General features: G+C 43.0%; 2 protein-coding genes across 6 annotated transcripts in view; one reads left to right on the forward strand and one right to left on the reverse strand.

Moving 5' to 3' along the window:
- The window catches only part of MYRF (myelin regulatory factor), a 105374-nt gene extending 102467 nt beyond the window's left edge, over window positions 1-2907 (forward strand). For all 5 annotated transcript variants that reach the window (XM_069965698.1, XM_069965699.1, XM_069965701.1 and 2 more), the window contains one exon: window positions 1625-2907. In XM_069965698.1, coding sequence (XP_069821799.1) covers window positions 1625-1708 — 84 coding nt within the window. In that variant the 3' untranslated portion in view covers window positions 1709-2907. The remainder of the gene's footprint in view (window positions 1-1624) is intronic.
- Window positions 2869-10877, reverse strand: TMEM258 (transmembrane protein 258). The gene is made up of 4 exons (XM_069965708.1): window positions 10772-10877; window positions 8163-8272; window positions 6319-6453; window positions 2869-3048 (listed from the first exon to the last, which is right to left on the reverse strand). The coding sequence occupies exons 1-3, from the start codon at window positions 10772-10774 to the stop codon at window positions 6327-6329; spliced, it is 240 nt and encodes a 79-aa protein (XP_069821809.1). The 5' UTR covers window positions 10775-10877; the 3' UTR covers window positions 2869-3048; window positions 6319-6326.
- Window positions 10878-10897: the final 20 nt, after the last annotated feature.

Consider the following 10897-nt stretch of genomic DNA (forward strand, 5'->3'; position numbering starts at 1 on the left):
AAAAAAAAAAAATCAAGGTTTTCCCTATCATTTTGCAATTAATACTAAATAAAAGACAAAGCTTTAGCTGTCCAGGCATGATGGGAATTGTATTGTGCAATAGGCTAAGGAACATTGCATTGCATAGACATACATTTGAATGTCCACCATATAATGCAGTTATAAAATGAAAAATGTCTGGCTATGACTTCCAGCAGCAACATCAGCTGTTGGTTGGGGCTTAGGAGAACAAGTTCTGAAGCAATCAGATGATCACTGCGGTTTCTTCTTTCCGATTACAGACCCCTGTAACACATTTTTGCAGCCTAGGCTTTTAGCAAAACCCATATTTTTAAGAGGTCTTTATATGCATATTCTTTCTCTTTAATATTATAATGAAAGGGCTTAAATGAGGTTATCCAGGCTTATAAAAAAAACATGGCTGCTTACTTACAGGAAAAGCAGCAATGTCCTCAGTTTGTGTGCGGCTTTGCAGCTTAGTTCTATTGAAGTAAATAGATTGCTATTGTAATACACATAACCGAAGTACAGGGGTGGTGCTGTTTGTGCTAAAAAGTAGCTGTAGTTTTCAAATTCTGGATAACCCTTTTAAAAAGATGTTTCACAAAACACAAATGACACTTTCCCCAGCTCTAACATCTGACACTAAGACACTGACCTTTTTAAATGGAACCTGTCATCCCCCATGCTGGGGCAGAGCCTGGCTGGCCCCCCCGCTAGAGACCCTTATACTAACCCCGGAGAACGAAGTCGCACTCCTGGAAACGCTGCCGAGATATCACTGTCGGAAGCCCAGCGCGCATGCATCAGAGATGAGTCCGATGCCCATAGCGAATGAATGGAGCCGTCATTCTCTATGGGCGTCAGACTCATCTCTGATGTGCGCGCGCCGGGCTTCCAGCGGTGATATCTCGGCAGTGGGAGCGGCTCCAGGAGCGGGACTTCGTTCTCCGGGGTTGGTAAAAGGGTCTCTAGCGGGGGGTCAGCCGTCTCTGCCCCGGCCGGGGGATGGCAGGCTCCCTTTAAATTAGTGTCCATTTAACCAGACCTTTCCCTCTTTATTGCAAGGTGAGATTCGTTTAAATTCCCTTTAAGGCCAGGTTCACACAACGTAAAAATAAGGGCAAAATACGGCTATATTGGGATAAATACAGCCTGAAATAATGATCATAATCTTTATTTCAGGCCGTATTTTGCCCTTATTTTTACGTTGTGTGAACAAGGCCTAAAGGAGTTTTCCCGCTTTGTAAATCTCTTAGTATAAGGGTTGCTTGACAATAATCTATCAAAGTATCACCCTTGCTAAAACCCCTAGCGATCACCTATATTCTGTAGGGACACCTGGTAGTAAATGTTCGGCTTTCCCACAGTGCCACAACAGGAGAAATAGCCCACTACACCATGTCTAATCAAATTATTGGGACTTCTGTGTAATGCCGGACAGGACAGGACCCAGAGTGACATATGCTGTTTTTAGCTCCTCTGCACGCTTTTCAAAAGTATCCTGAACACAGGATGCCCTCTATTAACTCAGAATTCCCTAACAGGGCACATGAGAGTTCATGTTTGAAACTAGACAACCCCTTTAAAAGGAGTATTAATTGACCATCTCTTTCTCCGATAGGCTGCATCAGGATGTTATGACATTAATGTGGACGCTTCAGAAGTTACAGACTATTATTTTAATTTTTACCGACTCTGCAATTGATATTCATCGATCAGCTGGAAAAACGCAAATTTTCTCCTTTTAATAGGACACTTTACGTGTCCTCCCTTGCCCCATCCTTCCCCAGACTGCAGGCAGCCACGGGGTAATCCCACCTGTCACTGGATGTGCAACACTGGACCAAACCAAGCAGCACTGGATCCTACTGGGACCAACTGGATATCAGATGGCACTCACACTGGAGACACAGGGAATTATCCCTAAGAAAGAAACATGGGATTTCTCTTGGTCAATGAAGAGGAACTAAATGGCTGAAGATGGGTACAGATTCTTCTCCATCCTAATGATATTCTGTATGTTTGATATAATGATTCTGTTACAACCCTTCCACCTATTCTTGACCATCCCAATACATAATCCAAGTTCCCTGGACAGCGTCAGTCCTGCAGTCCTGGTACCGTAGCATTCTGGACTGTTAGATGCTGCCACCAAGCTCAGGGCTGCAGAAGCCACTACAAGTTACTGAATACTGGAACAGGTTTTATGTTTTATTGTATTTTATGTGAATCTTTTTTTTTCCTTGTTTGTGTTTTGTATTTAATTCCCTAACCACAGAAGTGCACTTAATCTTAACATGGCAGTCTAGGACCAAAATCTCGCCCTTCAAAAGGGGCAGCAAGAACGCCTGATGGTGAGGAAGCACACCAAAGACTTTACAAGCACCCAGCGTGCCTCTGCTGTCCAAAGAGATGGAGCTGTGTCTTATAAGGACCCAAGAACTGGACACCCCACCCCAAAAAGAATTTTTTTTTTTTGCTCTTAATATTAAAATCCTGTAAATACTTTTTTTTCTTACAGTAATTAAGAAACAAATCACATGATAACATTTTAACCCTTTCATTACGCAGCATGTATTGCACCTGAAGTAGTGGAAGGGGTAAAATGAGATCTCTTGACCTATGAGCTCAAAGCATTTTTAATATTTTTTGGTTTTAAATGTCTGATTTGTATTTATATTTCCTTCCTACGACAGCACTGTTCTCCCCTTCCTCCACCCTATTCTATGGGTCTGAAAACGATAAAAAAAAAAATATCCTGTCTACGTATAAATACCACAATATAAATATAAGAATAATGCTTTGTACTCTGTCTAGTGGTGTATCACTGCAAAAACAATGAAAGAATGGGCAGACGCGTTAATGTATGTAATAATAAAGTGTTTTATTGTAACTGGCGAACAAGTCGCCATGAGAAGAATCTTCATTGCAGAAATGACAGTGCAACGACTGAGTGGACGCCGCCATCCACGGCCGATACTGGTCCCCAGACAGAGTGAAGTAAAAAGAAAAAAAAACACAAAACATGTATACTTCAGCTAGAATCTGTAAAGCAGAGAAAGAAAAAAAAATTTGTAGTAGCATAGGCATTGTTTACATTTTATACATATAGCATTCTGGTGTGGATCTATGTTTCTTAACACATTTTAGGAAAAGTTGTCTATAATGACAAATAGGTTGCAGCTTTCATTCAGTAACAGATAGAAGTCAATTTACTGCTACAATCATAATTACGTCGGCTTTATACCAGGAAAATTTATTCACTACACCTCCATAATGAAGTGGTTAGAGAGCCGTGCAGGGAGCTCACCCGAGGAAACCAGGGAGTAAACCAATGTCCAAAAGCAAAAAAAGGAGAAGTCCGGCCTTTCTAAAAATCTGGCTGGCAGAGGGGAATCTGATAACACGTACAACATTACCTCCCCCTGTGCCTGCGGTGTGTTGCAGGACCGGCTTCAAGACTCCCGACGCTGGCACGTCACAACCCATCTGTTGGGCTGTCTGCTCAGCTACTCAGTGACTGGGGTGGGATGCCGCTCCATCAGCCGGGACAGGCCTTTTCTCCCATAGTTGTGGCATCATCACAACTCGGAGGAAAAATGCCTTCCGGCAGGGGTCCTATGGCCGGTTGTGCCACTCACCGCAGGCATGGGGAGAGATAAATTCGTACATGTTATCACACTTCCCCTGCCCCTGATTTTCGAAACGACCAGACTTTAAATCTTCAAAATGTTCATAAATAAAGAATAGGATTTGTTGATTCAAGTGCTCGAACCCGCTTTGCTTTTAGAGATCATGTTTCATTTACTGGGTCTCTAAAGTGAGAGCTTGAGTTGTGGAAAATACATTTTATGTACCCTATTACATTTTAACAGGAGGCGGGGATGGGATGTAGGAATAAGCCCTTAGAGTGAGGGGTAAGCATTAGGAGTAATGTAACAAATATGTAAAATATTCTCATGTGAAGATGTTATGCCCAATCCATAGGATAGAGTACAAATGTGATCGGTAGGGCCCCGATAGCAGGGTTCCCCACTGTTTCCCATTCCTAGCAGTCAGGCCTTAAAGGAAATCAGTCTGATCCCTACCAGGTACACAGCTGCAGACAGGTGTGGCACTTCAGCTTTCAAGGAAAAATGCAACTTTATAACTCTGCAAATGGCCATCAGCAAAGACCAAGACAAACAAAAAAACAGAGAGTGTCTTATATAACATTTTGTTTCCAAAGATGCGCTATGTCCTATTTTCAGGGGATTATTTTTCTATGAGGAATGAAAAATTTTTTCATGAAGAATTTACAAAAAAAAAAAAAACCCCAAAACAACATTTATGATATACTGTACTTGTCATCATACACCAGACAACATCCTGGTGGCGGTGGGGGTCTTACTTTCGGCGGATGCCTTATCTTAAGCTATCCTATAAATCCTTCACTATGCCTTATTTTCGAAGGATGTCTTATTTTCAGGGAAACAGGGTAGCGTAGTGGCCAATTTCTGGTGGAAACTTTTTAACAGTTTATGCCAGGGCCATGGAGTCAGAAAAAAATGTACAAACACTCCATCTTTAAAAAAAAAAAGTCTTTCAAAATTTCATTATTGAACTTTTAGGAATTTTTTTGAAATGTTCTTCATTAATATAGTTTATGTTCTATCAATCTTAGGACATTATTTATAACAACCAGAAATATATACACACTTTCTCACATAGATTTAGTTTCCTCCATATATTAGTAATAAAGCATTGGCCCTATTAGATAAGGGTGGGGGGGGGGGGGGGGGGGGGGAGTTGGCAGTCTCGATTTGGCAATTTGTTGCTGAATTGGAAGAGTCCATTGTGTGTGGGGAGATCTGTGCTGATCTCTTCCTGCATGCTGGATGATTGTATATGAGCAGCAGTGTATGGTGAATAGTTAGTTAGTAGTGAGTTGTTCAGGACATGGAGGCTGGAGACTAGCTGCATCCACTGCACAAACACAGCAGAATCTACTTTATATCTTTACTTAATCACTCAGAAGTCGCCCCAGGATCATGCAGGACATTAGGAAGAAACTTCTGAGCCAGATCTACTTCAGGGCCAGTTCACATGGAGTAAAAAGTGCAGAATTCCACGATGGAATTTTCCGCTGTGGAATCCCACCAGCCTCAGTGTCATACAGGCTGTCTATGGAAGGGATTGTGTGCCTCTTCTCTCAGCGCCGCTCCGCTTACAGAATTGACATGGCGCACAAGCCCTTTCCATAGATAGCCTGTATGACACTGAGGCTGGCGGGATTTCATCTCTTTTGTTCCATGTGAACTGGCCCTTACACCAGTGTGATAAATAACTCCCCTGGTGTCAGGGTCGGAGCCTGATACAATTCAGGAGTCAGTGCTGCAACTTACTGACTCCAGAGCTCTGGTTTATGCCACAATCACCTCAGCACCACATAACTTTCTCCTGTGGTGCTATTACCTTTCTCGCCGGCATCCACGGTGTCTGGGTCGTCCAACCCCGCTAGACGTCCATTAGTCTAAATCCTTTTTAATTGTCGACACACTAGCCCGGCGCCCATCCTGTGTCAAGGCGTCATGCTGTGACAATTTGGGGGCTGACTGAGTGTCCGTTCCCTGTGACGTGGGTTTGGCAGTCACATGATCTGCAGATTGCGCCAATAGAAGCTGGGCAAGCTGTAGAATATGTGACCGCCAACACCCAGGTCACAGACAGGTGCAGAGCTGGGGTCTGACATAACAGGGGACAGAAGCTTGGCCAGCCCCCAAATCGTTACAGCTTGACACGTTGGCCCAAGATGGCTGCCAGGCCAAAAAGATTTGGACTAATGGACTTCCGTCAGGGGGCCGGATGACCTGGACACCATAAATGCCAACAAGAAAGGTAATAAAACCACATGACAAAATAATATAACCTTGTCATGTGACGCTAGATTTTTTTTAAAAAAAATCAGCGCTGCACCACTTTAAATGAAATTAGTACCATTAAAGTGAATGGAAGCTGAGCTCCAGTAACCTGGTGCCACTAGTACACAATCACACAGTACAATGTAGCACAGATTTTAGTTATAAGCAGCTAACAGAACAAGCCAGTTAACTGGTAGGCAATTGGTGTACTGGCACTTACATTAGATGTATGGAGCATGTTATCTATCAGCTACATGGCTAAAATATAAGTTGGGGATTGGGGAGAAAACTGGAAGATTAGAGAGAGCCTGATCCAAACTAACAAAGTTATGAACACATCATCAAACAGAAGTAATGTCACCACGACAAAAGTGAAAGTAATAATTGATGCAATGGGCAATACTCTTCTACTTACCATCAAGGTCACACATAGATCCCGACCCACAAGAGAAGAAACAAAACTCCAAATCCCATGAAGAGGGAGGCTACCAGTGATATAAGGAGCTCCTTGTATACGTCTCTTGTGTATTTTGTGGATGTCACCTCATAGCTTTAGCAAGCCATTAAGGAAAAATAGACATGGGAAACAATTATGAATACACTATCATGTGTATATGAAGAAAGATTATGCAAAATAGCTCTCACACCTCTTAGGCAAACAGGTGTCCCTTCAAGTCAAGTCTCACTCTATCTAGGAGTCTAGAACACTAAGGGCCACATGTATCATCCTGCGAACGGATGATTTTCGGCGGAAAGTGCAGATTTGCGTATTTTTTTATACGCAAATGGCCGATTTGCGAATCAAATATTCGCAAATCGGCACTTTCCGCCGAGTACGCCAGGGGGGCGGAACGGGGGCGTGTAGTGGGCGGAACGGAGGGCGCGGACTCAGAGTCCGCGCGATTTACCATCCGTTCCGCCCAAATATATGCCGAAAACCTACTCCAGTCCTCAGCTGGCGAAGGTTTTCGGCGGTGCGCACCGGCGCACGTGATTTATGTAGAGGCAGTCTGCCTCTACATAAATCTCCGTAGCACCGAAGCTGCGGGGGCATTTTTAAGTCCGGCGTAAAAAACGCCGGACTTAATAAATGCCCCCCTAACTGTGGATCTAAGCCAAGCCAAACAATCTCTCCAAAGGAAAGACTTCCCATCTGCAGACAGAGCAGGGTGTTGGCTGGCTAATCAGAGACCTATCAACACGGGTCCAAGGGATACCAATTCTACCAGGAGAGTCTATCACAAAGACATGAGGAGACTTTAGGCCGCACGGAACACGGACATGGAAGGCCATTAATTGACTCTCCCCCGCCCGGGAAGCATCGGTGATAAGATGCTGGGAGAGGGGGAACTGTACATATATGCCCCGTGCTGTAATGAATCAGTCACACTGCGCTGTCATTACAGCGTGGCGCATATTTGTACTGTTCCCCGCTCCCAGCATCTTATCACAGATGCTGCCCGGGTGGTGGAGAGTCAGTTACAGGCCTTCCACGTCCTTGTTCCGTGTGGAACACGGAATGTGTGAATGTGGCCTTACGGGCCATTGCTGCACACTGCAAATTATGAGGAACTCAAGTACTTCTGATTATCCTGTAGTTTGTTGGATGGCAGCTTTTGCTTTCACCTATATCCATGCAAGGTTATTGGGAGTGATAAACAACATGGCACACCTATAGGTGACTGCATAGGGGTATGGGTTTGGCTGTATGTGCTTCCCAATGCATATGTATGCAGCACTAACTTGATGTGAAAAGGGCCTTACAGTACACTACTATAGATGACATGCTGCTCTAATGGTTATATCTGCTCAATACCTAAGCTGCCCATAACCAACGTCTATAGCTGTACTATAGGTACACTATAATAAAATAAACAGGCGTGCAAGGTTTCCCACTTTCATAAAATGTATTGTACATTCACAGTAGAAGGGTTTACCCCTAATAGGAAGACAACATTCTCTCAATAGGAGATATGCAATCAGTGTCTGAAGCATGGTTATCATACCACTGGCAGGCAACAACTGTCCCTCTATATACCCTTTGTGTATGAACAGCTTTCTAAGCATCTCCCTGAACCAGTACCTCTGTTTTAGGGTATGTTCACACGGAGTAAAACAGGCGGTTTTCAGTGTTCCATAGCCTGTCTATGGGAGAGACCCACCACGGAATTCCACCATTTTAGCTTAGTGTGAATTGAATTTTAGCATTAGCGACCATTATTATCTTTCCTGCAGTATATGTTCTCATTTGAAGGATACACAAAGAACCAAGCTGTAAAAAACATGCCGATTGCCAGGAGCACAACGGTGAGGTGTGGAAACACTGCCGGATTGACCGGGCTGGTATATCTGCTCATTGCTTCCAGCTCCTGTGGATAAAAAAAAAAAAAGAGAGAGGCTTGTGAGGAGATCAAGAAAACAAGACTGCACCTAGAGCAAAAGTCATCAAAACCCACTGTTACTCACAGAGGTATAACAAGTGCTACCGACAAGCAGGCATGAAATACCATAGGCAAAATTACTGTTACATCTTTTGTTCCTGAAAAGTTTCCAGCGAGCAGGGGAGGGGTAGGATAAACATATAGGAGGAGATTTATCAAACATGGTGTAAAGTAAAACTGTGAGGAACTGTGAGAAATGAGAGGTGGAATCTGATTGGTTGCTAGGGGCAACTGGGCCAGTTTCACTTTATACCATGTTTGATAAATCTCCCCCACAGTCTCTAATAAATCCTTTCAGATACAATTATCTCCTAATTTACTTTGTTATTTTCGCTGACTGAATAGGAAATTTTGAAATATAACTTTTTTTTATGTTTTAATAAAAAACTGTGTTTCACACACACAAAAATAAAATAATAATAATAATAAATGACAAAAAGAAAACCAACCTATATCACTATATGAAGTTTAGTTACACGTAATATAATGATATAGGTTGGTTTTCTTTTTGTCATTTATTTATTTTTTTGTATGTGGAACACAATTTTTATTAAAAAATAAAATAAAAAAGTTATTTTTTTAAAATTTCCTGTTTAGTCAGTGAAAATAGACATATAGGGGTAGATTTATAAAAGGGTGTAAATATACACCTGGTGTAAACTGCCGACAGCAACCAATCACAGCTCCTCTTGTATTTTACCAGAGCTGAAAGCTGAGCTGTGATTGGTTGCTGTGGGCAGTTTACACCAGGTGTATATTTACCCCTTTTTTAAATCTCCCCCATTGTCTTCCAGAAGTCGAAAAGGAATAAAGCAGCTTCTCTAAAAGAATGCAATTGGGGAGGAGGTATCCTTAATCCCAGTATAATATTGGCAGTTCTGTGCTAGCAAAGACTTCAGAAGAGAAGTACTTAGGGATAGTAATTTTTTTTTTTTTTTGACATTTTAACCCCCAAGGGGTTATCCAGCGCTACGACTCCATGGCCACCTTCTTTTAGAGACAGCACCGCTCTTGTTTACACTTTGGATATGATTTTATAACTCATTTTTTTGTAGTCACCAGCGCATCCAGACAGTAGTGAAAAAAACTAATCATATGCTGGGCTGTATAGCTAGAGGTATAATCAGTAGGAAGAGGGAGATTGTGATCCCGCTGTATAGAGCTCTGGTGAGACCACATCTGGAATACTGTGTCCAGTTCTGGAGACCTCACCTACAAAAGGACATTGATAAAAGAGGGTGTGAGGCATAAAACTATCAGGAAAGACTTAAAGGGGTTATCCAGAGCAGAAGAGACCCTACCTGTACTGCTAACCGCCGCTCTACTTCCTCCCCCGAAACTGTTCAATGTTATTGATATAACAGCAATATCGGGCAGCTACTGTACATCATGTGAGGGCATGGTTTCACACACACACACACACAACACCCACAACACACTCCCAACCCCTTCTTAAAGGGGTTCTTCAGCACTACAAAAACTTTCCCCCTACTGTTGTCTCCAGTTCAGGAGTGGTTTGCAATTAAGCTCCATTTACTTCAATGGAACTGAGTTTCAAACCCCACCCAACCTGGAGACAAGAGTGGTGCCAATGTGGCCATGTTTTTATAGCGCTGGATAACCCCTTTAACTGCAGAAGTTATCAGCAGAGATGGTCAGAGGGAATGCCGGAGAAAATATTACTCTACTGAAAGAGTAGTAGATGCTTGGAACAAACTTCCAGCAGATGTGGTTGGTAAATTTTCAATAATAGAATGTAAACCTGCCTGGGATAAACTAAAACTAATAGGGCAGACTAGATGGACCAAGTGGTCTTTTTCTGACCACCTTCTATGTTTCTATTTCAGATATTTGCCAAGAATAGAGAGGGTACCCCAAACCCCCAAACACAATAACTGCACGGGCCATAATCCCTTGTATCCCTTGCCCAGTAACTTTGCCGCACTGACCGCACTTTGGCGCTCATTTTCTAGGTGACAGATTCAATGTAAGTGATCAGCAGCGGTTGCCAATTGTTGGACACCACTAATAATCTGATGCCCCTTAGTAGCGGGCGATGTGAGGGGAGAGATGACTGCACAATTCTACACAATGATAAATCCCTGATCTGCGGGGGTTTAACCACTGGGACCCCCACCAACCCTCAGCATTAGCTGCTGTGCTCCAATGCTAAAGGTAGAGAGTCAAATAGCTGCTAAACACATCATTGTGCAGCGATCTCACTAGAAGAAACCGCACAGTGTGAACATAGCTTAAGGCAGCAGCATCCCTGTAGAATGAATACAAGGTCTGCGACATTGTACATTAGAATTGCGCAGTCACATAGTCACCCAGAGCTTATATAGTACATAAGCATATACTATTCTTAGATAACAGCCCAACCTAATACAACAACAGCCGGGAATCCCGCGACACACTTATTCTCACCATCTTATCGGTGACAGCGCTCCCGGTTCCGCCACGTCTCTTACAATCAAAACGGGGTCAAAGGACACCGCTAGGAACTCTGGGAGCGGAAACAAGTCACCTCAAGAACACGTGATACCATAAGCC

This window comes from Dendropsophus ebraccatus, chromosome 4 (assembly GCF_027789765.1).
Source record: "Dendropsophus ebraccatus isolate aDenEbr1 chromosome 4, aDenEbr1.pat, whole genome shotgun sequence".
In the NCBI taxonomy this organism is placed as follows: Eukaryota; Metazoa; Chordata; class Amphibia; order Anura; family Hylidae; genus Dendropsophus; species Dendropsophus ebraccatus.

Excerpts from the sequence above, each read along its gene's own strand:
- TMEM258 (XM_069965708.1), bottom strand. Across the intron at positions 6,454-8,162 it reads TTTACAGCTTGGTTCTTTGT|CTATGAGGTGACATCCACAA; the intron begins GTATCCTTCAAA and ends GGCTTGCTAAAG.